The sequence below is a fragment of the Varanus komodoensis genome, unplaced genomic scaffold (genome assembly GCF_004798865.1).
Source record: "Varanus komodoensis strain SLA01 unplaced genomic scaffold, ASM479886v1 scaffold4, whole genome shotgun sequence".
Classification (NCBI taxonomy): domain Eukaryota; kingdom Metazoa; phylum Chordata; class Lepidosauria; order Squamata; family Varanidae; genus Varanus; species Varanus komodoensis.
The window spans coordinates 47,367,876-47,395,340 of record NW_025335941.1 but is presented as its reverse complement, the minus strand read 5'-3'; the positions used below and the strand labels follow the sequence as shown (position 1 = coordinate 47,395,340).

At 39.0% G+C, this 27,465-nt stretch overlaps 1 protein-coding gene across 5 annotated transcripts in view; it reads right to left on the bottom strand.

Moving 5' to 3' along the window:
* SPATA13 (spermatogenesis associated 13) overlaps positions 1-27,465 on the bottom strand; it is a 101,336-nt gene that overhangs the window by 19,329 nt on the left and 54,542 nt on the right. For 4 of the 5 annotated variants that reach the window (XM_044442064.1, XM_044442065.1, XM_044442067.1 and 1 more), the window contains 4 exons: positions 18,774-19,130; positions 13,913-14,057; positions 1,633-1,769; positions 1,151-1,330 (listed from right to left, as the gene is read on the bottom strand). In XM_044442064.1, coding sequence (XP_044297999.1) covers positions 1,151-1,330; positions 1,633-1,769; positions 13,913-14,057; positions 18,774-19,130 — 819 coding nt within the window. Of the gene's footprint in view, positions 1-1,150; positions 1,331-1,632; positions 1,770-13,912; positions 14,058-18,773; positions 19,131-23,708; positions 23,911-27,465 lie in introns of those variants that run through there. The other variant, XM_044442069.1, reaches the window with a different exon arrangement.

Genomic DNA, 27,465 nt, shown 5'->3' with positions numbered 1-27,465 from the left:
CTCAGTGTATGTGAATGTGTAACATTCTGGGATTTAAACACACTGTTAAAGCAAAGATACTGAAGAGTGTTCCTCATTAACACAAGTTGATCAATCAAATGAAAGTTTTAAAACCACATTCAGGAAGTGTGATGCCATTCTGAAACCACTATCTCATGGTTCTTCCTTTTTGTCTTAGCCATTTATTCCCTTTCTTACAGAAACAGAACTATGGCACAGCCCCAAACACCAATATGACAAAATTTAGAGAAAGGTTAGAGCCTTAGCAAAGGACTCACAAGTTTTACTTTTAAATGACTAGTTAAAATTGACTTCCCATGTTACACTGGACTTTTTAAAAGCACTGCATTGACAGTGGTTGGCAGACTAGGTATGTACATGGTTACAGATGGTCAATCTATTAGGTTTAATTTTAAAATATATTTTCCATTTTTACAACAAAATGGTGGTTATTCCCAAGCAAATGAGTTTAACATCAGGGCAACAGAAGCAAACTCCATTTTATTCCCATGATTGTGCTATAAGTGAATTCAAAATGAAAAACTGCCCATGTGTACTTAAAAAAAAATCACAGCTAGCAAACAGATTTTTCAGTCTTTAACAAATAAGGGATGCAGAAGCAGTTGTGAAGTCTGAAAAGGCTGGGGAAGTAGTAGTGAGAGAAGAGAACTGTACATTGTGAAACTATGTGCTGCCCAAACTCGTGGTCATCTAACCTTTCCCCAAGCTCTCTGGTAAACTTGTTAAATCCAGGCAACAACTGCTTTATCGAGCTTCTCCGACCTGGTGTTGTCCGAATGTTTTGGATTTCCACTTTCATCAGTGCTAGCTGGCATGGCTAATGGTTAAGAATGATGGGAGTTGTGATCCAAAACATCTGGAAGGCATCAGGTTCAGGAAGGCTATGCTGTATCTATGTTTTCTAGAGACAGAGCAAACACAACAAAGTAGAGAAGCAAGACTTTTTAGATGGCAATGATCTTAAGAGATTTACAGGAAGTCAGAAAAATGAACACGAAAATAAAACAATGTATCAGTGGAATCTGACTGTAACAGTTAGAAAGGAAGCAGTATTGCTAAACTTGTGCAATGTACAAGCTGCCCAAGGTTGCAAAGAACACCAAAGTAGCACAAAGCTTGTTTTACTCACCCTGACAAAGCTAGCTGGAAACCAGGCTTGCTTGTCTTCATTTTTCCCCCACCACCAATCCTTGTTAGAAGCTTCAAGCACTTGGATGACTTCCCCAGCTTTGAAGGCTAACTCCTGATCATCCATTGTCACGTGATCCCAGAGTGCCTCAGCATAGACCACGTTCCCATCACTTATCAACTGTAACAGAAACATTTGGTAAAAGGCACAGATTCTGCCAGGATGGCCAAACAATCATAGAGGTTAAGTAGCAATGTCCAGATGTGAGCAGCAAGTGCAACTGACAGTGATACTGAGCCAGTTTTCTTAAGCTTTTCTAGATATCCTCTGCAAGAAATACCTCCTTTTTCAAAATAGCAATCCAACTACATTATTCATATATTATCAATAAAAGTACAAGAATAGATTATGGACCCAAAGATCTGATAATTCTCCCATTTAACTTAAATAAGCAAAAAACATTCAGGCACAAATGTGTTCACCTCGTTAATGGCTAGCTGCTCCCCTCCAGGCTGCAGGTATCTTGGGCTGGCTTGGCAGAGTTCTTCATAGCTGTAATCCTCCTCACTGCCATTGTCATCCACTAAGGCAGAAGATTCAGTACCACCATCTGCAGCACCTGATATAAATATAAAATATCAAGTCATCAAATATACTCAGAGCCTTCCTCTGTGACATTTTAAAAACATCCTTACAAAAAGGCATGGATCCCCAATTTTCTGCATCTCATAGCCACCTAATGTGATCTGTGAAAACTATGAGTAAAGGAACAACTTAGGGCAGGATCTACCTATTATATAGAACAAATAAAACACTGTGGTGCAGAGTATACCTGTTTTGTCTTCCAGCTTGTCATGACTTTGTCCAGACTGCTCCATTTTATTTCCCCCATCCGTCTGCTAGTCAGCATTCCATGCCCACTTAGGCTTTTTCCTGCTAATTATTATTATTATTGTTGTTGTTGTTGTTGTTGTTGTTGTAGCTTCCCCAAACCAGCTGGGTTAAACAACCCTCACAAAACTCATGGGCTGTTTAGGGCTATGTGAAGGCTATTTAAGCCTCATGTGAGTCATCCTTATCAGGGTTGCACAACATGGTAAGCCACACTACTCAGCTGCCATGGGTTGAATATTCTGAGGGGTAACTGGCATGCACTGCAACCAACCATGGCCAGAGTGGGCTGTGATGATCATGTGGACCCAACTGGTTCTTGTTTGCCAGTAGCTTCACAATGGAACACCCTCTAGGGAAGCTTGCCTGGCACTCCCACTGCTGTCCTGCCACCGGGCTAAGGTATTTTAGTTCCCCTAGGCCCGTTAAGATACTGATTGTGATACCTATTAAGGCTCTTTAAAATAGTGATTAAGAGACTGTTGATACTGATTGTGGTTTTGCCTCCTTTGGTTTGCATTGCATATTATTGTGTTACCACTTGTGTAGTGGATTTCTGAGACTCGCTGCTAGATTTTTCTATTGCATTATCGTTCTATCTTAAAGTGGACGCCAACAGACATTTCCTAGTCTAAATAAATAAATAAATAAATACCCAACCATTAGAAAAGAATATAGGATATTGCTTTATACTGAGTCAGACCATTAGTCCATCTAGCCCAGTACTGTCAACATTAACTGGCAGCAGCTACCAGCTGTACCTGGAGATGCCATGAATTGAATCTTTTACATGCAAAGCATGCACTCTGTCATGGAACCACAGCCCCTCTCATTCCTACTGCAGAAATTCATGGACATATCAATATGATGTGTGGTATATGTAAGAAAGAGTGGCATAAAGAAAGCAAGACAGAGGAAATAGAGCCTAATAAAGAAGACAATTGTTCAGAGAAAATTCCAAAAAACGCAAGAAACTCAAGGAATAAAACCAAATAAATCAGCAATTTTCAAAATGTTGGATTGCTCCCAGGAGTAGATTGTAATACATGATGAAATACATAAAATTAAAGCAGAATTATCAATAATATTCTTCATATAAGGATGAGAGCAGAAGTAACTACAAAACCGGATGTTCTCATGTTAGGGGAGCTCACAGCAATCACAGTAGGCTATATTTTCACATGATGTGGGATTCTGGTAATTTCAATAACAAGCAAACTTGCCTTTGACTAGCAGAATGATCAAGTACAATCCGACTTGATAAGCCATGGGTAAACAAGTGTAAGTGCAACAAGTGGCACACGCAACTGAAGTGGCACACTGGGTCCTGATGCAGGAGGGCCACTGGGTCTGGTTAAGAAGCATGAGTAGGCCTGCATTCCTATTGAGCTCTCCAGAGCTGCACAATCACTGGCACACAAATTCTGCCATCTGGAGGCAAAACCACACCAAATCCTAGTAGTGCTCTGTATTGTTCACTAGGGTAGTGTTTCCTTATATTTAGTGAGTGGCAAAAGTTGGCCACCAGATGATCATGATAACACAGTATAACAAAAATGCCTTCAATCCAGTCCTTTCTTCTGTTGTTTTGAGATTTACCCTTTTGATCTCTCAAGCATCCCTTAAATACAGGATTATGAATAGAAATACAAAGTTTATGAACTCACAAAAAGGCATACTTTTACAGTATCAATATACTAGAAATCCACTTCCATGAAAATTTGTAAATAATTCCAAGCCTAACACTGCATTTGGAAGATTTCATCATCTACCTCATTTATTTATTAACAACCATAATATACAAACATAATACAATAGGAACATACAGAAAAAAACTAATGTAAATAGCTAATTTGGAGCTCCTTTGCAATATGTAAGCTTACATTCTGTATAGCAAGCTTATTATCTCTTGCTCTCTGTAGCCATTTCTCTATTGTTTACTGCCTCAAATAAATATGCAAATATGAATGGGTAATTCTTATCTCTTTGATGGAATGTCAAAACTAAAAGCAAACAAACTGGTTTTCATCTCATTTTGTTTTTCTCTGTTGGTCTAACTGCTAGCTAGTGTTGCGAACAATAGAATTATTTTATATCTGAGTCAAACGCCTATGATTATAGCAGTGCAAAGCATAAATAACATAGATAATAAATAGAGCTTATCTCCCAAACATACCTATCTGAAGACTCTCCAGACTCCAAAACCGGGCCATTTCCCTTCTGGCTACCATCCTGCTCTCCCAAAACCAAGCACAATGCAGTGCTTGGTTTTTAAAAGGTAAGGTTTAGTCCTTCCAAAGAGGTGGTGGTGGTGGTGGGGGGGGGGGAATCACCGAGAACCAGGGAGGCTGCAGCTACTGGAAATGCAGAAACAGCTTATTCATCGCTTTGAGCTTCTGTTTGTGCATTTCAGGCCAGAGACTACTACAAAACTGACAGCTCACTCCCTGTTCAGAGTAGCTGTGAGTTTAGTGCTTTCAGTGACATCATGGGGTACACTTAGGGAGGAAGTTACAAACATGGACATACACAAGTGTACACAGTGTTTAGCCACATAATGTATGCACAGTTTCCCCATGCCTTAAATGCCTCCATATTTATTATTTTTCTTCAGAATTAGACATTTGCTGCACATTCAGGGATGTCTCTTTTCACTCCAGTCACTCCAATCTAAAGGAAAGGACTCCATTGCTAAATAGCTTGATATTTCTTTCTGTTCCTCAACATATATAGAAAATGCACCATTTGGTGCAGGTTGTGTAGGTACAGCTTTATTTTCAAATGTTAACTAAAATTTTAAGTTTTAAATATAATAATGTAAGTCTGTTGATTTTCACTGTAGCTGACTGTAAGGCAGTGTCTTGTGTGTGTTTCCCTAACTCAGTTTCTCAGCAAGCCCAACAGGTTAAGCTCTGCACCAAAGGCTTAAGTACCAGCCTACCTGAACATTATCAGCTGACCCCACAGGTCAATGCTTTTTTAAAAGCAAGTCTCTCCTCAGGGATTACTCTTTAGTTTGAGCAACTCATCTCAAGTATGATTACTCAATTGCTTCTCCCTCTTCCTATTGGCAGTTTTAGATAACATCCACCGCCTGACTTGACCTTGCACTTCCTTCTAGCCTTTTCAGGTAGATATAGCTCTTTCAAACCTTGGTTTCAACTTATGTTTCTGCCTCTGGGCCTCAGGTCCTGTCCTGCTTTGCTGCAGTATTTACTTTCTCCTTGCTTCTGACCTGTATCTGGTCCTTGAATCCTGATCTGTGAACTTAGCCTTGTCTGATCTGGATAATACCTTCATCTTGCTCTGCTCTTATCCCTAATTGACAGAGTTCTGGGTTTCAGCGCTTAACAACTAGGAAAAGATACCAGTACAATACCACTGTCTACCAGGTGTGAAAACACTCACTCCGGCTGTGAAATAGCAAGAGTGATTTCTCCCCTTAGAGCTCCAGTGCAACCCAGGGCAGTATCCAACATGGCCACTTATGCAAGTGATATAGTGCTAGCTTAAGCAACCTCTACTATGCCAGTGGTATAAGCCACTATCACAGATTTTCCAGGAAAACCTATCATGGGCAGCTTCCAGGATTGGGATGGCACTAGAGGCTGCTTCCACTATCACTAGGTCACTTGCTTAAGTGCAGAGTCCCTATTGGATATTGCTCTTGATTCCCTTCAAATATTTTGGGCTATTAAGTCCTGTAAGTCCTGACAGACAGCCACGCTGGCTGGGGCTTATGAGAGCTGCAATCCAGACTATCCTGTTTACCTAGCTATCCTATAGTGGTTCTAGCCCTAATCCAGCTTCAATAGCTCAGTTGCCAGGCAAATATGATAAAGATGCCCAATCTTGCTTTAGAAGTAAAAGTTTTGCCACAAAAGAAGACAGTGTTCTTTTCTTTAAAAAATTAAATTACAACTCTGAGAGATGCTCTAATGCTTGAGGGATGGAATATACCCTATTCAGTGAACATACTCTATTTTTTGATTAAAAAACATCTTTAAAAGGCAAGGAGTTTGTTGCAATGGTGTAATACCATATTTGGGAGAATATTTTTAATAGATTATATACATTAGGTTCATTTTTTAAATGTTAATATTTTTCCTGTTTTTCAATAGTGTAATTTCTGTGGGTTGGGGGAGGGGATAATACTATAAGCAAACACTGAAAACTATGCATAATTAAGCCTGTAAGAGGAAAAATTACAGTGCAATGACATAGAACAGGAGCATAAAACATGGCATTGGGGTCTAAAAATTAAGAGCAGCCTCAAAACAACACAGAAGTTTAAATGCTTGAACAAACTAAAAGTATATTAGTATAGTGCCAAAAGTATATTAGTATAGAAAGTATAAAGTGTATTAGACCAGGTACTAGGCAAGCACCCCTGAAGGGAGCATTCCCAAGGTTGGCTGCCACAACTGAGAAGGCACCACTAAGCTTACTTCAGAAGGCATGTAAAATGTCCAAAACATTTTTCTTTAAAATCTCCCAACTCAATTGTGCAACTTGTACAGGGAACACAATGAAGTGGGAAGTTTAGAGCATTGCTCAGTTGCAACGGGCAACCAACAAGAACTGTTCTCATATTTGTGCAATCTGCCCTGCTCACTCTTCTGAAAAGATTGATTGATTGATTGATTGATTGATTGATTTATATCCTGCCTTTTTCCTACAAAGGGCTCAAGGCAGCTTACATCTCCTCCATCTTATCCCCACAACAACCACCCTGTGAGGTAGGTTGGGCTGAGAGTCTGTGACTGGCCCAAAGTCACCCAGTTGGCTCCATGGCTGAGCAGGGACTAGAACCCAGATCGTCTGAGTCCCAGTCCCATGCTCTTAACCACTACACCACACCGGGCCAAAGGCTTTATAAAATCATATAGAAAAAAGACTACAGTTGGATAAAAAAATGAAGGGGGGATGCTTGCTAGTTTTGTGGACAAATAAGAATCTATCAAACCACCTTTGTCACCTTGAAAAAGTTACATCTGTACACACCATAAACACAGGTACCATTTCTGTATCCTGTTTACTCACACACTAAATATAGCTGCAGGATAGAAGGGTGAAAAACTGGGTGTGGGGTAAGAGATCAGTATTACCCAAAGAGCCAAACTTTCAGCTTTCCTATAGTTGAACAAAGCCTTGCCAGACTTCAGCACATGAAATATTTCTGCAGAGAGCTGTTCCCCAATATGGAATACTTCCTTTCACAGGAATGGTAATACCAATTCCACACACAAGATTGGGGTTTCACTTACCAGTGTTTCTACTGTGCCCATCAGACATACAAGCTAGCACCTAAGAATTACAACTTTTCCTTATATCTTGCTGAATTTCAATCACCTTTTTAGTATTTTGATTTGATTTTTGCAAACTAATACCAAAGAGGGTTCAGCTCAAGTAGGCAGAAAGTAAATTCAACACCACTATTCTAAACTCAGAGTACTTTCTATTCAGATACAGAGCAGCTCAGATATGCTGGTCCTTTAAACTGAGACACTGCTTCTCTCCTCTTTATACTACTGATTTGCTCAGAAGATCCTGGAGGCTCCTGCCTTATGCAAACAGTTTCAAAATATTCACAGATATTGCAGGGCTTCCTGCACACTGCTGACTCAAATGGGAAAATGAGAAGCCAGATTACATGGCAAGCTCTAGACTTCCCACTTACAAAATTTGCATTTTGGTGTCATTTAAATGGGCAGTCTGTGGAAAATTCCCACGTGTTTTATGGTATTAGCAACCACAAGAAAAGCTCTGCTGAACCAGATGAAGAATGCACCATTAACACAGTACTAGAAGTTGTCAGTTAAATTCTCTTAGGCAAAAAGACAACAGCCCTCTCAATATTGTTGGTTCCCAAAATCTGGTATTTAGAAATACATAGCTACTGAACATAAAGATTCCATTTCATGGTCATTCTGTTGATACACATCTCTTTCAAAGGCTTCTCTAAATTCCCTCTAAGTCAAATGGGGGTTGAAGCAGATTGAGACCTACCGGTAAGTCACAGGGACCAGTAGATCACTCTAGACCAGCAAGGGTTTCTGACTGGCTTTTGTTTAACAACCATAACAAAAGTTGTGGTCCCCCACCAGCACTAAATCAGAGCTTAGGTAGAAACCAGGAGATGATCTGTGTATCAATGGACTAGATGCCCAGTTCTGGTACTCAGACATCTTCCTGGACTGAGCATTTACTCTGAAGCACACGGTTCTTAATATTAGGTTGTGGCAAGTGTCAATCCTACTTAAAACAGACCACTGAAATGAATGAGACTTTAGGTAGTCTAACATCAGATCAACTCTTCTTCCCACTATTTTCTATTGATTATTACCAGGCTCCTAGTAAACTAAATCAAAAAGTAAAACAAATCTTATATTGGTAAATCTAGCAAGCTCATATTGGATCACAGATCTAACAAGCCTAACCCCAGTTCAATGACTATCACTACATCTTATGGTAGTAAATTCAAGTACATCCCAATAAATGTGACAATACATTAAGAAAAGCTTCCATACACCACACTGACAACTGGATAATGCCACCTGCAGCTGGGCTTCTTGAATCCCATTGAGTCAATGGTACTTAAGTTGTGCAGTGAATTGCAGCTCAAGTTATCAAACAAAAACTTGACTTTACCGAAACCATTTAGAAACCAGAACTTCTATCCAAAGGAAACACACCAAATATGTACTATTAGGCAAAAGTATATCTTAAATTTGCATAAATTTAACATTAACTAATAAAGTATGTGAAAATAAGAAATAATTTTTTTCTCCATAAAAGCTGTTAACCCAAAAAGAACCTCTCTGATATTAGGGTTCAGGAAAAACTAATGGAAGCCCTTTCTTTACTAAAAAAAAGCTACATTTATTTTAAAAAGAACCTGAGGTAACAGTTAAGGATAATTCTATTGATTCTATCCTCCTGTATTCAATGCCCTCTTGGCATGAAGCTGACTGGGTGAGAGCAGCAATGGAGATGAGCTTCACCTCCTTATCTTTTGATTATTACTTTTTTTTTTTTTTTTTGCTAAACAGGCTTTTTTGCCCATCTAAGGATGGTGCTTAAAGGTGGGGGTGGCAGGGTGGCAGGGGTTGATATCTGACATGTTTTAGGAATTTACTGAAAATGTTTCTGTTTGCTTTGGCTTTCCTTCAGCCATGTACTAACTGTGTGCCAACCTTATAATACAGTACTTTGCATGGGTGCATGACTTTTCCTTGTTCCTATTATTTTTAAACCACTTTGGGGTTGATCTCAAAAAAGCCATGGTATTTTCCTTTTTATTTCATCCTCAAAACAACCCTGTAGAACAGGTTAAGCTGAGAGAGAGCGGCCAACCTAAGCACATGCTTCATGGCAGGCCCCTTAACATATCTCTAATATTCTTTTCAGTGTACCATAGTGGTAAGACATCCATAAATCTATGTGACAATGTGATGGTGCAGATTTGCTTGCAGGGACAAAATTTGAATCTCTGCACAGCTATGATGCTCAGTCTTGGGCATATTGAGGAACACTGTTATTCAGAGGCAGACATTGGGGTCTCCTGTCCTACAGTCTGCTCCTTCCTATGTTACTAATCTGAGCACACAACATTGAGAAATACCATGAATTGAAAACAAACTTCAAATTTGTGGGCACTGGAATTAAATTGTCAGGAGCTAGGATATAAATTTTGAAGACTTGGGATTTTTCCACATTTGCCAGAGAACACTTCCAGGTAAAGTACAGACTGCTGAAGTATAGATAAAGTACAGACTGCTGAAGGGAAGCAGACGTTTTGGTTTCTAGACCACAGTTGAAGAAAAATTTGTCACTGTGGAAAGGTGGCTCTCAAGTAGCTAAAGAAAACAGATGGCATTGAACAGGGAACATCTTCCACTAAATGATTCATGAATCATTAGCAAAGATAAGTGGCAAGACAACCAAGGGGAGAAAACCTACATATGCAAGTGGTGGTGACTAATATGTAAATGCTAAAATATGTTTTGAAGATCCTCACCATAACAGCACTTTATACAAAGATGCCTTTTACTACATTTATCTTTGGCAGAAGACAATGTATTTTAATCCTAGAAAAAAATGAGTAGCGTTTTGCATAACACGATGACTTAATAGCAGAAAACTAGTTGATTGGGAAAATCAGAATAAACTGCAGAAATTTTGCATGCTACAACCATATGATATAAAGGTAGAACTGAAGAGGAAAGAGACCTGCCAAATGTCATCCCTTGCAACCTTTTCCACCTTGAATGCTAGTTCTACTGTGATGTATAATCTATTGAATTATACATGCAAGCGTGCATCTGCGCATATTCTAAGAATGTTTACTGGAAATATACCTCATTGAATGAAATGGGGCTTATACACTGGAAAGTACACTTATCTGCACATTTTAGAAGCAGAGGGTTGCAACCAATGGCTGCGCCATTCATATAAGTTTTTTTGAGGCTTCTGTGAAGTGGGTGGGGTTGAGGAAGTAATTTTTGGCAATTTCTCTTTGCTCTTGCAGTTTCCTGTGTCTCCTTGCAAATCTGATCTGGAGACCCCTTGAAACTGGATAAGGCTATCACTGCTGTTTATTATTATGGAGAAAAAGAGGATCAGAGACAGCATGCGTCTATGTATTGATAGCAGGGGAATACAACAGGGCGGGTGCTACAGTGCTCACGGCCTTCTTGTGGGCTTCCCATGGACAGCTGGTTGGTAATCGCGAGAACAAAATGTAGGACAAGATAGGCCTTTGATCTGATCTAGCATGGCTCACTTTATGTTCTTAAAATCCTAGCATGGAAGGTTGGGCGGGGGGGGGGGGGGTTCTGCAGGAGAATTGGTAAAAAAAATGTCCCTCCACTTCTGCTCAAAGAAGTGTCAGTTAAATTGAAGAACTTCCTGTGAATGAAATCACAACACTGGATACATTGCAAAGAATGGGAACTGAGAGATTCTGACTAACCTCCTAGGTCTACATGGTATATTAATAGCCTTTATTGAATAGACATATCTTAAGTACCCTGTCTGAAACAGTATGTTCTGGAGAAAAATTTAGTTCTCACTATTTATTTTTATTTGTTATTAAAAGGTAAATATTGCTTTCTGGCAAAGATCCCAAAGCATCATACTACTGTAATTAAAATGGAATGAAATCAACTACATAAAGCATGAAAAATAGCAACTGTATAAAACACAGAGATGTTTGAGTCAAACTTTATGAACTGTCATTCAAAGGTTTTGAAAAAATACATCTATATTCCAAAAGAGACAAACAAAAACACAAGCAAAATGATCAACAATAGTACATCCAAATTTTTAAATTTTATAGATTAAAAAATATGAGGTTTTTGCTAACTTTCATAGATCAAAACATTTAAAATATTTTCAAAAAATTATATACCAAAACATTTCAAAAATTTTTAAATGTGAAACATTTTAGTATAAAACACCAGCTTTTGTCATAAAATCATATTCAAATATTTAAATTTTAACTTGTAACCTTTTTGTTGTATGAAATTTTGTAAACAATTTTATTTTAAACATTTTAAATATGTAAAGTTAATTACTGAATGTATCACTGATGGTCATTTAGCTGATAATTTGAAATACTCACTGCCCACATATTGGTCAAATATGTACAGAAACATAGAAACAGAGCGAGTCAGAAGGGGCCGCCCGGGCCATCTAGTCTGACCTCCGGCACCAGCTGGCTCCGCTCACGACATGCCCACCATGTGCATGTCCAGCCTATCCTTGAACACCCGCACCGATGGGGCCTCAACAACCTCTTGTGGAAGCCCATTCCACACCCTCGGGGTCCTGACTGTCAGGAAGTGCTTCCTGGCATCTAAATGGAACCTTGGCTCCCTGAGCTTTGCTCCATTGGAGCATGTCCTGCCTTCCCCTGCAGGGGAGAATAGGTCTCTACACATCTCCATGTGACATCCCCTGACATACCTGTATGTCGCCAACATATCCCCTCTGAGTCTCCTCTTTTCCAGGCTGAAGAGACCCAGTTCCCTCAGTCTCGCCTCATACCCCATCCCCTGCAAACCGGCCACCAACCTTGTGGCCCTACGCTGCTCTGACTCTAACCTGGCTATATCCTTTCCGTAATGAGGGGTCCAAAACTGAGCACAGTACTTCAGTTGTGGGTGCACCAGAGTCGTATAGAGTGGTAGTAATACCTCTCCCAATCTAGAAGCCACACTTCTGGCTATGCTACCAAGGGTGGCGTGCGCCCTCTTGACCACCGCATCACACTGCTGACTCTTGTTTAGCCTGCAGTCAACCAGCACCCCGAGGTCCCTTTCACAAGTGCTGCTCTCCAGCCACTTGTCCCCTAACCTGTACTTATAACACCTATTTCAATGCTCTAAGTGCAAGACCTTGCACTTATCCACATTGAACACCATCCTGTTGTCTCCTGCCCACTTCCAGTGTCTGTCCAGCTCCTTCTGGATCTGGAGTACCTGCTCCTCAGTTGTGGCCACTGCTCCAGTTTTAGTGTCGTCTGCGAATTTGATCAGCAGTCTGTTCACCCCTTCTTCCATGTCATTTATGAAAAGATTAAACAGGATCGGCCCCAGGACAGAGCCCTGGGGGACCCCACTTGTCATTGACCGCCATCCCAACGATTCCCCACTAATGGTTACCCTCTGCTTTCAGTCAGTCAACCATGCCCTAATCCATCAGACAGTGCTTTGGCGTATCCCAAAACTCCTCAGTTTCTTCACCAGGGTATCATGGGGCACTTTGTCAAAGGCCTTGCTGAAATCCAGGTATACCACATCCACTGCATCCCCTCCATCTAGCCATCTTGAAACCTTGTCATAGAATTCCACAAGGTTTGTCTGGCAGGACCTGTTTTTGCGGAAGCCTTGTTGTGTGGCTGTCAGCCTCCCTTCCCTATCTAGCATCACTAGATCTCTATTATGAGCCTTTCTATTGTTTTTCCTACAATGGATGTAAGGCTAACAGGTCTGTAATTCCCCATGTCCCTTCTACTACCCTTTTTGAAAATTGGGACCACTGATGCCACCCTCCGTTCCTCTGGAATTTCACCCATTCTCCACGAGACCTCAAAAATGGAGGCCAGTGGGCATGAGAGAACCCCTGCCAACTCTCTAAGTACTCTCAGGTCTAACCCGTCAGGGCCTGGTGCCTTTGTAATGTCCAATGCCCTGAGGAGTCCCTCGACTTCAAGGGTGGTGACTCTAATCTGTGCCCCTAAGTCCCCAGCCTCATCTAATCTCCTATGCGGATATCCCCCGTCCTCCTTTGGGGAGAACACAGAGGCAAAATAGTCATTTAGCATCTGTGCCTGTTCCCTCATATCAGTCACTGGATCTCCTTCCTCCTTATTTAATGGTCCTACCACTTGTTTCCCCTTCCTCTTCCTATTTACATGCTGAAAGAAACCCTTTTTGTTGCTCTTGATATTCTTGGCAAGCCTCAGCTCATAATCAGCCTTAGCCTTGCGAAGAATCCTTCTGCAATGGGCCTCCTCCTTCCGGTATACCCTTTTGTCTATTTGCCCCAGTACCCATTTCCTACGGAGGTTCCTCTTTCGTCTAATCCCTCTAACCACCTCCTTTCACATCCATGGTGGCGCTCTCCTCTGCCTCCCCTCCTTACTAACTAGAGGTATCATCAAGGCTTGCACCTCCAAAACCTCCCTTTTGAGTGCCATCCACCCCTAGAGGACTTATCTAAATAAAGGAGCAGGCACTGACCTGCTAAAATGTAGGAAAACAGGGTAAAAGACAGCTCTCATGTGAGGATGTACCAAAGGCTGGGCACTAGAGCCAAATGCAACAACTTTTGAAGAATCTCCAGTTTGCCCCTTGTGAAACTCACCACTGGATGCTCTCATTTGACGCTTACACCCGACTCTGTCTAGGCCAATAGGTGTGCTTTGAGAAAAGGTGAAGGGGCGGAATCTAGCGGAGACAGCTTTGTATGGAGGAACCTGATGTGCAGGAACTGGAGGACGTGCAACTGGCTAAAAAAGCAAATAAAGAAAGATTGTTATCATGAAAACCTACCTGGAAGCCTAACTAAGTCATGTACAAAACAATATTCCTTTGAAAGTAAAGTTCTGTATACAGGCAACTATATCACATTATTTTACTATATTACAGTAAGTAAATATTAGGTCTCCATATAATTTTATGGATTAATTATTGTATATACTATTAATAAACTCAGTTGCCCAAATGCCAATCATTATGTAGCCAAAAAGAGTATCATCCATCCACAAGAGAAAAGTATTAGCAGTTTGGGGAAGTCCCAAGTTTGCAGAAGTATAAAAGAACTGTAGGAAAAACCAAAGAGCCCAAATATATCTGTTTTCCTGTAAGGCTGATTTTGAAAGCAAATTGAGAGCACTATGATGTAATTCTGACTGTTCCTTGACTTTCTTATTTGCTTATTTGTTCATAGTCAAACTTTGCATTGCTAACTTTCACACTAAACTCTAAAGTCCTAACATCCTCTTTTACAGATTTTCTCAGCTTTTCAAGCAGTTTCTCTCCAGAAAGAGTATTTATTAAAACTTAGATTGCTGTCTTCATAGAAACCTTTGTTTGACCCTTCAATATGTAACCATTTTACATCATTTTATTCATTATATGTATATCCCACTTTTTCTTCCTTCCAAGGAACTTACAACAGCTTACATTATTCTGTAATCATATCCTCAGCACAAGAATACTGTGAGGCAGGTTGGGCTGAGAGTGCATGACTGGTCCAAATTCACACTGTGAGTAGGGACAAGAAACCAGATCTCCCGTCTCAGGCCTGTACTTTATTCCCTACACCACAACGTCTCTCAAGTGTGTTTCCTCTCTATTAAATAGTTTCCCTTGCATTAAATTGGGAAGCAAATAAAAATAAGCATAACAAAGGCATTTTTTGTTTTTGTTTTGTTTGGCATACTACTGGGCCTCTGGAACTTACAAGAGAGAACAACAAAAACAAACACAAGCAACAATTATTCTTTAAAAGCTGCTTATAAGAACACTTCTTAGTTGTACTTGTATTTTGTGTGTTTCCTCTCCTTATTTTAAGAAAAGTTTAGGCTTACTTTTTCAGAACTTTTCTAAATTGTCTAAATGCCCCTTATTAAATACCTTCTTGCACATTTTCAACTCCAGTAACAAACTATACATTTTCATCCTAAAAATACTTGATAGTTCCCATTTTCAGTGGCAGTTATGTGCAAGGAAAAGGAATTACCCCTTGTTTATTGCACATTCATTTACACTTAGAATGGTAGCAGAAATTTCTGCCTGGTCTGTTTCAAAATAATTAATACATCAGTATATTAATAATGTACTTCAAAGCAACCCTCTATCTCTGATTTTGTTTCTACATTTCTAGGAAAGCTTAATTTATATTGAGCAAGTATGTACATTTAAAAGTGGTAATAAAATAGACGTGCTAAATGCTACCTATGAAAACAGAGTATAAAGGAATCAGATATGGAGGAATCAATTCCTTCCTTTAAATACATTGCACACTGCAGAAAATTTAGAGGGGGAGGGGCCTTCTGCCTTTCTACAAAGCTCAAAAAAGTCATAAACTATGAAACAACAGTCGTGATACAGTCATAGTGACAAGGTTAGAGTGTTTCAATCTATCTTTTAACTATAATTTGGTGACAAGAGTTATTGCAAAATATGAAGCCAAAGTCCCACCAAAGCACACAAGTTAACATGCAAGTGAACATTTCAGGATCTGATGCTACAGTTCTTCTAAAGCAAAACTTCTATTGATTTAGTTATTTATTTTTGTGATGTAAAAATGAAACCATTTTTGTTAGTTAATATCCAAAGGATCAATAATGCACAAGAGATATAAATAAATGTATACAGATACTGCTGGAAACCCAAATCCTGGACATGCTCAAGCAAAACAGACTCCCCTGAATCCAAACTGACTTATTCCCAGGTAAGTTAGGCTTGCAGCCTTAATTTCTAAAGAAACTGTACAGCTCCCTATCAGAATTTAAATTAATGAAATGGCTGTCCCTTGTTATACAATTCTTTTTTCCAGTATAAAGAAACTTCCTAGCTTACACAGTCCCACAAGAAAGACTAAGGGTTTCAAAGTATGTTAGAACTCATGTAAGTAAAATTCAAGTACATACTTTTTAAATGGTTCTAGAATGTCTGAAAACAAAAATTAAAATAATCCTGTTTAAGTTTCACCCATGTATAGCTTATATTTGAGGTAAACTGAACTGAGCCATAGGCAATTCAGTCAATCAGGTCTTAACTCAACTATCCATGGGTTACTTTTAAGACAAGAAAGAATTCAAGTGTTACTTAAACCCTCATCTCAAAAACTTTAACAGACCCATTAAAATATTCAGTCACACCATGGTATCACCTAGCCAACACATTCCACACAACCGAAGGACCAATTCAGATGTAACTTTTTCAGCGTAAGGCACATGTGGGACATGAGTCTCTGCATATTATCTAAAATGCAATACACATAAAATGCATAAATACTGGCTATGTTCAAGTGAGAGCCATGTAATTTTGATCAGCGTCTGACATTTGCTTGGAGAAATGCAGAGAAAACTGATTCCTGTATCTGCCAAACATGAAAAGCAGTGAGACATTAATTGGGCCTAATGAATGGTGATGATAATGATGGCATGATGTGGATATACATTTTGTAGCTTTAAAGACAGTAAGATTTCTCCTTCCCTATATGTGACATGTTATTTCATGAACTATAGGTCCTAGAAAGAAAAAGTGCCATAATAATTAGGCACACTTATCCCAAGGACATTGGAACTCTGCAGCTGGCAGGATTTACAGGCCAGAAATACAGGTGAATAAACATACTTCACAAATACTCTACAGAAATTGTGAAGAGTTGCATCTGAAAAGAGTCAAGTCTCTTTTGAAACTTTTAACTATCCTCATGTATCTGATTAATTTTTCCCCAAACAGAACTGAAATTTATTTTCAGAGCTTAGCATTACATTTTTTGCAAGTTTGTTTATTCATTTATTCAAATTGATATGCCACCGAACTAGTCATAGGCTCTCTGGGTAGCTAACAACATATTAAAATTCAACAGTTTTTGCCAGTGATTATGGTAGAAGTTGAAAGAAGTTTCAACAATAAAAAACTGCAAATGTTTTTCTATATGGCAAGGAAGGTTTAAGCCCTAGCTCTTTTGTCTTTCCAGCATGAACTTGTAAGAGAAATAATCTTTGGGTAGAAAAAAGATTTAAGGAGAATATATATTTATGTTTGCAGCCATGATGGTCCATTCAAGTGATACAGTAAATTAAATCACCATCTTAATACTTTTATTATGGCCAACAAAAAGGTTATAAAATAGTCAGCAAGCTTTATGAGACTCTTCCTCAATTTAAATGTAGTGTTAAAGCAAACAGGAAGGAGGTTGGGAGGTTAAGGCATGAAAGAATCCCACTGTGAGGCATGGTGTAATTTCAGAAATGTAGAAACAATGATAATTTCAGAATTAAAACAGAAACTTTTAGTTCATAACTCATGAGGTCATGGTATCTGTGTATGATGGGAAGGGTTACAACTAAAAAAGAGATGCTTGAGCCCTGCCTTATGTATGCCATGGACTAAATTCAGCTTTTGGCATACCTCTGCAGGATACCAGAAATATTGGTTAGTGATAGAGTGCCAAAAATCTGAATGTGAGAGCAGGCTGAGCAGACAGGCAAATCACCTTACCAGAATCTTTTACAGTATGGTGAGATGTTCTGGATTTCTGTTTAAATTAGAACAATAATTCTCTAATTCTGCATATGCAAATATTGTGCAAATCATAGTATTTGTGTAACTTTTGCAGGTGTCTACCCTAGGGCTTTTTATCAATAAATGCATTAGATTTTTTGACAATGTTTTTAGATTGCACTATTATGCTTTTAGCTGCTTTGGCTTCTAGCTTGAAATAAGAACAGTAACTAACACAGTAACAATCACTGAACAATCTAACTTGATATGTTGTTACCAAAACTATTTTTCTTATTCTCCTTAGTACTCAGGCTAATTTATACCTACCCACTTAATGGATCTGATGGCACAGGCTCTGATCTACAATTAATGCTGGCTGGTGCATGCTGTGAGTTGTAGGCCTTTCTTCTATCTAAATTTGCATAGGATCAAGCCTTTAATCATTAAAATGACACACTTCTCTTTGTTTCCAGTGCTGCTAGATTTTCTCTCCAACCAAGTCTGGCCAGGTTCCATTTCAAATTGCCAGTCACAGTCTTTTTTTATATCTACAGTCCATTCATCTTTGGCAAATCCAAAAATTAGTGCTCAAGATATTTCCATCCTAATACATGCTTTCTACAGACTAAGAAACACTCTTATAATGTTAATATTGTTATTTATACACAACAGCAATCTGTATTGTTCATTACATAGGTCATTCCCAGAGTAATACAGGTAAGCAGAAATAAATTACAACCTCAAATGGAAATATCATATGGAAAGAAAATTTAGTAAATATTGCAAGGCAAGAATTATCTATCTATATACTAAGTGTTGGTTAATATGATTTCATGCTTTTAGAATAATAATATTTGGTGATGATTTGGGAGAAGCAGAAGGAAAGAAAAGAGTGTCCACTATTTTCTAAATTGAAGGTTATAGGCAAAGAAGGAGGATGGTCTTTTGACTGAGTTTCACAGAGAGTGCATTTTATGTCTTACTTGTGTAAGGAGATCTGTTATTTCTTCAGTTTGGTTGTTCCCACAGAAACTGACCCCACCAATGACAGAGATGGGTCTCCTTTTGCGAGTTCTTTGGTTGGTTATTGTGCAAGCTGCCGGTTCAACAGATGGTGATCTTGGCTCATTGTCATCATCCGCACAGTCCACTTTCTGTGACTCCATAGCAACGGAATCTTCTGGTATTGCGAAACTCCTAATTGCCAACTGGCCATAATCTGAGAGGGGTCGAGGCCAAGATCTTTTTCCAGAGCCCCATCTTCTGGGCATGACCTTTTGAGCATCTGTCCTTTCTTCATCTTGGAGTGAAGGCTTCTTCCAGTGATCATCAGTAACAACCTTTTTTAAATGTGAACAAGTCAAATAAGCCAAAAGCACTTAAAGAAATTAAGCTATATCCTTCACATGGTATTAGAATTTAGTCTTCCTACATGGGGTTAAATAATATAGAAATTAAAATTGCTACACATATAAAACCAAGCACATTGGTGTAAATACATATAAGTGGATGTTTAGAAGCAAATGAAAACCACAGCTAAGATTGCATATAATAGCTTGTGATAAGCTTAATTATAAGAAGAAACTATAAGGTACTTTCTATTGCTAACCAAGGGTAGCCAAGTATGATTTCTTTTTTAAAAAACAGGATTCTTCATTCAATAAAAAGTATTGATTTGCCTTATTTTTTGATAATGAAAATAACATTAGTCATGAACAGTAATCTTCAGTCTGATCAAAGGAAATCTCTTTGTGTTTCAGTAGACCAGCAGTGTGGCTTACTATAATATAGGGATTCTTCATTAATTACACTTTAGGTTGCAATTCATCACGTTTAGAAAAACCACGTTGTCACTGTTAATTAGAGTTAGTCTTAATTTCTTAGCAGCAAAATGTATAACTACTAGTAGGCTGTAGAATTTATTAAGGATGAGGTTACTAAATTAAGTTATTCTTAATAGCTTCTTAGGGAACAGTCCAATAAGGCTGCCAGCAACCCTCTGAACTTGGGGGATTATAGGCATCCTATACAGGGCCACAAACATGCAGTGGTGAAATTTGCCTCTGCACTCCTTCCTCTAGGCAAAACACTTGGAAGCCCAATATCAGCTGCCTGAGTGTGCTGCCTCAGGGTGGGAAGGGTGCCAGTGCCTTCCCCTCTTAACCCCTTCTCTAAGGTTGCTCTTACAGTCTTCTTTCCATGCTGGCTGTGTGTGGGGGAGACCACTAGGAGGTTAGAGTGATTTTTCCAACGGGGGGAAAAGTTATTCTAATAGTAGGATATCTCAGCAATCCTGTGGCTATACTATCTAGAGGTTATAGGATTGCTCTGTACACAATTATTAAGATTAAGTTAAGTTTTATTCACAATCCTCTATTACGTGTATACAAAATAAGATCTCAAATATTTTCAGCATTATTTTTTTCTCAATAGTTCAAACTGCAAATAATGTATAATAAATTTCTTGTAAGTAAATTCTACTGATTTTCATAGGTCCTACTTCCAAAAGAATAGGCTTAAGGACTGGGATGTTTGATATTTTCTACAAAGTCACATTGTTCATACTTTTACAACATGTGATAAATACCTCTTTTGTTCCACCCAAAATGACTGACCCTTGCTCCACTAGATTTATCAAGATATGCAGAGGGTTTGCCCATGTGCTAAACTAAGCACGTAGCACATAATACTAAGTAGTAAGGAAGCTACTATTGTGCCACATTGAATATGTGATTTCTGCCACATACTTGTGCATTAAAGTGCCATGGAAAAACTATGAGATATAAATGTGAAACAAATGTCACATTTACACTAAATACACTAAATTACTCTAATGCTATTAAATTGGAATCTTAGGCTGTAATCCTCAAAATACTTACTATGGTGTAAGTTTCATTGTAGAGAGTGGGACTTACTTCTGAATAATAGCTGCTGCTAATCTTCCTTGTCTATTTTTAGCAACAAATTAAAAATAATGTTTCAGACAAGAAGACCGTTATACTATATTGAATTATGGCTTTTGCAACACCTTGCAAGGGATCTATTACTATCACCTGAAATTCAGCTGGCTTTAATGAAGCACACTGCTTCAGCTATCTGGACAGGCATAACATGAATTAATTTATACAAACTGTGGTAATCTCCATGTAAGATTACTACACTATACTCTAAATGAGCTACCTCTAAAGATGGCACAGAAACTGCAGCTGGTACAAAATACAGTGGCCAGCCAGATCTTGCACTGGTTTCCAATGTATTTTGAGCCCAATTCAAGGTGATGGTTTTAAAGCCTTATAAAACTTAGGCCCATAATGCCTAATAGATTGTCTTTCCTGGTATGAATCTACTCTCACCCTCTGATAAACATCAGAAGCCCTCCTCTGAGGCCAGTTCCTAAGGGAGGTTTGGAGGATGTCAAAAAGGGGTGGCCTTTTTGGTGGCGGCCCTACAATTATGGAATGCAAGACCCACCTAGTACTAGGTGAAGGCTCTATTCCCAGGCACTTGATGGCATATTATGCCATGCACCAGCGGAATGTGTTGGTTATGGTTTCCAGCTGTTTCATGGGATTATTTATGGATAATTGTTTTAACAGTTTTAAATTTCATAACTTAAATTTTAATTTTGGTTGTAAATGGCTCCAAGTCAACTGCAGTCTAATAAGCTGAATAATAATAATAATAATCAGAAGTAGTTGACTGAGTTGCTGACTGAGAAACTCCAAAAAGAGATTCTCCAAAGCAAGCTTTCCTTTGACCCAGTTGCAAAAGTCTGCAGCAAAGACACAGCAGAATCCATCAGCTGTTGGCCACCTCTTTCAGAGAACTAAATTCTACTTATACACTACTGCATAACAGGAGAAGGTAGTTGCCTGAATCTCTAAGGGGTCACTTACTAAAGTTACTTTCACTGCTTGCATCAGGCAAACAGTGAAGTACGGGTGAAAGAGCAATGAGTTGCTATACTGCCTGCTGATTACTAACTCTATCATGCCTTCCTCCAACAAAACCTTAACAGGTGGAAGGTAGTTTCATTCAGGAATAGACAAGCTGTGGCTCCCATTAGATGGCTTAAGCTAAAAGTTAGCAAATATACATATAAAATTCCTCTGTAAACAAATCTTTCAGGCATTAAGCCATGCTGCAGCTCATGACAGAAGTATGGCAAGCATACATAGCTGACCTTTGGGCCATACTACCAGCTTTTGGGTAGAAGAGAACACTAGTAAAAAATAAGCAGGCATCGCAAGTGCTGAGATAGCAATTTGTACTTCCTGTTAAACAATAACATTTATAACTTTGAAGGCTGATGTTCTATAGGAAGTGCTCATTCCCACCTTTTGTACAGGAGATTAGACAGAATCTTGAGCCTCCTGGTGGACCCAACCCTATAGCACTACACTTATTTTAGTTTCTTTACTCATTTTTATATAAGCATGATACATTAATTTCTCTAGGTTGTAACAATTTATAGCCTTCATGATGCTGACAGGACAACATGAACAAAATTGTTGCTATAATATAGCTGCTAAAAGCCTGATAATATAAGAACAGTTTTCAACTTAGAAGTCTTGCTTCCCCACACCTACACCTTAGAGATGCTAATGATTTATCTTCCGCAAGTTTCTTTTCCTATTGTGTTGTCTCAATTCCCTTTGTTTTATTCTAAGGTGCCTCCAGTATACTGTGGTGATTCCTCATCTGATCCCATACCACTCTTCCAAATTGTGGATAGGTTATAAAAGCATTTTGTACAGACTCCATCTTTGTAGTCCCTTCAGGGACTGCCTACACGCTGCATTATTCCCTGTATGTCTGAATAAACTGGAAATGTTCTCTTGATTGTACATCCCCAGAGGACTCTCAGAGGCTGATTTTTTTTCACTCCTGTCAATGTACAGTAATGTACTACTAATCATTAGCATTAGAGAACTGATATTGGGATGCTAAAACATCTACAGACTTTTAATTTTAACTTAATCAACTTGGTCTGATTTTTACTGATAACAACATGCTGAGCCTCTGAGGCAGTATGAGCTTAGACGTATAAGAAATCTTTGAACCGAAGAAGCTGGGACACACGTTGTCCACTCAATGCTCAGCTGAATTTTGCCCTAAACTTATACATAGACTCCAACTGGAAATCAACTAATTTTGTTCATTCACCCAAGCTTCTCCCCCTCCCTTCTCACAATGCCACATTAATTATTAGAGTAAAGGAGTATTTTTTGTGATTTAAATATTTAATACAGTCAGGAAAAGAAACAAACAAAATCAATCACATTATAATCCTAAACACTTTTTGTACGTAACAATCCCTACTGAACAAAGTAAAACTTCTTTGTACACATGCATGGCTTTGCACTGTAAAACGGCTGAATTGCTGCTTGCTCAGAAGAAAGATTCGTTGCATTCATTGGATATGATTGCATAGGAATGAAGTTGTATAGGTCAATCCAAAGCATGTTTACCTGAAATCAAGTCCTACTATGTCCAAAGGGCCTAAAGCCCTAGTAAATAGGCATAGGATTTCACCTATGTTTACTCAGGAGGAAGTCCCACTTTATTCGGAGTATTGATCTCCCTCCCATATTAGTTAAATAAGTAATTTTAACACTATCTTTCAGCATGCATGATGCATCCCATCCACTCAACTCTATAGTCATTCTTGTGTGTTTTTTTCATGTTCTAAGAGGCACATAGACCCTGCATTATAGCATCAATCATTCAGTATTCTGTTCATTATCAGTCCAGATTGATACCTGGTAGAATATAAGTAACCCACAGAAGTTAAAAATAGAATTATATATTGCTTCATCTTTGCTATATACCTGTCCTTAAAATTATACACCTGGGCAGGAAAATCTCAATCAATCAGTTCACATACCTTGAACAATCAACCACATACATGAACATACCTTGGTATCATCCATGGAAATAGGAGTTCCACACACACACTGAGACATCAAAGAGTTGATTAAAATCATCCTTCTGTCATTTGCACTGAGTTTTACAAATGACTTGAAAAAATGAGCATAACAGTCAATGCAGCTAGCTGCATAATGTTTAAATTTCCATGACCTTGTACCTTTAAACCAAGGGAATGACACGTCACATGCTCTCTTTTTGTGTGCTATTTATTATTGCCCTATCTTAAGCAATAAAACTTGGCAGACAATTGAAAGAGATTGCACCTGCTGCACTCTGTCCAAATTACAGAACAGAACTACGGAACAGTTTGTTCTAGGTTTGCTGCACAGAAATATAGTGTTATTTTATTTCTATATAGTAGTTTATTTAAAATATTTGTATATCACTTCATGGTTAATAGAATGAGGTATGAATCAGGAAACCCTTGGTTGGTTTATAAAAATATTCGTATACTGTTCACTCAGCCATATTGCCAAATGGTTTGCACTCAATAAAATCCAAAATATAATATATTAAAAAGGAGTAACAATAAAACAATAAGTAAAACTAAGAGAAACATTTGCAACATAATTAAATTGCTAAATTCAAAATTCCAAAAAAAAAAAACCCAAAGAAAGAACCAGAATAAAAATAAGCATTGACTGTAGATATTAATAAAATATTGCTTAAATGTTTAAATGCTGAGCAAATAGAAAAATGTTTGCCTGGTGCTGGAATAGTGTCAGTGCCAAGTGTACTTCCCAGGGGAGCAAATTCCATAAACTATGTGCCACTACCTTAAAGGCCCTTCAAAGGCATGGTGCAAATCATGACTCTGTCACTAACTTACTAGGTAGCTTCATACTCTTCCTCACTCAGTTCCCCCCATGAAATCATATTAATACAACCTTACATAGTTGAAAGGATTCCACCTCGACAAAGCATGTGAAACATTGCACCTGGAAAAAAACTATTATGATGTTTATTAGTAGTATTTGTCAGGATAAGGGCCTGAGTGATCCTGCAAGTGTGGGCAGATCCAGGAACACCCTTGCAGTCACAACTGAACTGCAATTATGCAGTGCATGTGGAGGCCCCAGAGACCAGCATGAAAGGCTTTCTGGCACAGAGGTTCTTTGCCAGAGCAAGTTGTCTTGGACTCCTTGTGCTCTGGTCCCTGCACCTCTAAGCCCTGCTCCAACTGTTCCCACCTTGCTCTATCTGAATTGTCTCCTCTGGCTTGACCTTGGCCTGGTAACTTGCACTAGCCTCAAGTCTGCCACTGGTTGGGAAGCCCCACCGTGCTTAGGTACCCTAGTCCTGCTGTTCTGCCTGTCCCGGCCCTTACAGTATTGCTCCTGAATCAACAAGGACTAATACAATATAGATTTTATTCAATCTATTTGAATATATACGATCATTTACTATCTGTATTATACTCTGTGCACATTTGAGTGTATGCCTGTATGGCACACCAGCACTGCCAAACAGTAGGTGCTTTCAGATAAGGCTTTTATTATGCAATCGGCCTGCAATATATGTGGGATTTTATGGGGGGATCCAGATCATGCTTTAACATGTAACCTTCTCACATTTTCACGGCACTTCTGTTTTCTTACAAGGAAAAATCTATTAACAAGTAAAAGATGGAATAACTGTATCTGTTTTATTGCTTAGGAGTTGTCATCTAGAAGCACCCAGTCTCCCACTGAGGCACTGATTACAGCAGAGATCCCTCGCCTTTCTAGGTCTAACTATTTTGTAAACTGTCCTGAGAGCAATACCTAATCAAATGGTATAGAAATGCATTAAATAAACTATGTGGAAAGCAATTTTGAGGCATTATTGTGGAAGTTTACAAAAATGGCTGCCAAGGAAGGGGTTACCCATTCATACAACAGCTACCACAAAGAGAATACTAGTCACAAAATACTGATTTCCTTGGAAGCAAATTGCTTAGATTTAAAGAAAGTAACTGTTGGCTTTCTTCTTCCCATCCTTTCAAGCAGTCTCAGATAATGGCTTTCTAACTATGCTTTATTATGTTAATACCGACCAGTCATATTGGCTTTAAACTAGGAACTAAGAATACTGTAAAAGTCAGTAACAAAAGAAACAAGTGAAATCAGAATACTAGCCTTTAAAGAAAAGCAGCTTATTGATAAGAAGTTGATTCTACATTGAAGGTCTCTGCTCCCTTCCAAACTGAAATGACCAAACCATGCCTTCAGAGTGGATCTTCCTGCTTAGAGATCTGAAACTTCTCAGCTGGTCTGCCCTCTTTACCTGATTCCATACTTGTGATCAATTATGCTTGGTCTAGTCTTCTCCTCATTACCTTCCCCAGACATAAACCATAAAGGCAACTTTCAGAGTCCTGCAGTATGTCAGGGAAATTGTCTCTGAGCATATTAAGAGTGCATTCTTAAAATCATGGCAGAACATTTGCTGTTTTTATCCACTCCTCGCCCAACCTGCACATCATACTCTCACAATTAAGAACACACGCCTACATAGCATGACAGGGCTCTCACACAGGCTTGAACCACATTATTCCTTTTTAAAAATTAAATACCCTCCCTGCCTCCAAATGCACAATCAGAAAACTCAGTACTGTGCACATGAATGAAAATCCAGGTTCATTTCCTTCTTCTACTCATAAAAATACTTCCTCCAACACCAGAGAAATTGTCTATGAGTTGCCCTCATCTGGGGCTAAGTCCAGGAATCCTTACTGTCAAGGCTAGCTAAACAGAGAAAAATCCACTTTCCTTCTACAAGACAGGGCACAGTGGAAGATAAATCTGGATCTACTGGCAGATTTTCAAGTGATTTGATGTAAAATGGCAAATATTTCCAACTAGCAATTATTTAATATTAGCAGCAACAAAATGATTCCCTCCTACTATAACATTGTATTGCAAAAATGAAGAAGAGTTGCAAGGAACAGATATTTTGTGTAGAAGGATTATGAGCTCTGTTTAGTTCTGTTACTCAATATAAGTTCATGGGCCGAGAATACTTTTTTGCACCAAACTGAGTTGATGGATTTTAGGAGTCCAGAAAAATAAGTAGAAAAATAAGTAGTAAAAATAAGCATGCCTGAATTTTGCCTGCCTATGTTCTACCACAGGATCCCTTCTTTTTTCCTCCTGTCATCCTCACCACAATCACCACATAATCTAAGGCAGGAGTCCTCAAACTGTTTCACCAGGGGGCCAGTTGAAAGGTGCCAGTGCTGGGCGTGGGCCGGAAAGGTGGTGCCAGCGGGGCAAGCGGGCTGGCACAGGAACGGGATGCTGAGGCAGGGGCGGGTACGTGCCACGATGCAGCGGCTTGCTCGCTTGGAGATCATTTTCTCCTAGCGAGTCCAAAACGATCTCCTCATGAGCAAGCCGCCGCCTTCCCGCGTGGGGGATGAGGCAGGCGGCGTGTTGAAAACCTCTGAGGCTGGCTAGATAAATGGCCATGGAAGGCTGGATCTGGGCCCTGGGCCGTAGTTTGAGGACCCATGCTCTAAGGCTTTATTGCTGCAAGCACATTAGAACACCGTACTAATCTGCCTTCTGCTGTGTCAGGCCATTAATCTACAGTATATCACAGAAGTGAGTACACCCCTCACATTTTGTAAATATTTTATTATATCTTTTCATGTGACAACCCTGAAGAAATGACACTTTGCTACAATGTAAAGTAGTGAGTATACAGCTTGTGTAACAGTGTAAATTTGCTGTCCCCTCAAAATAACTCAACACACAGCCATTA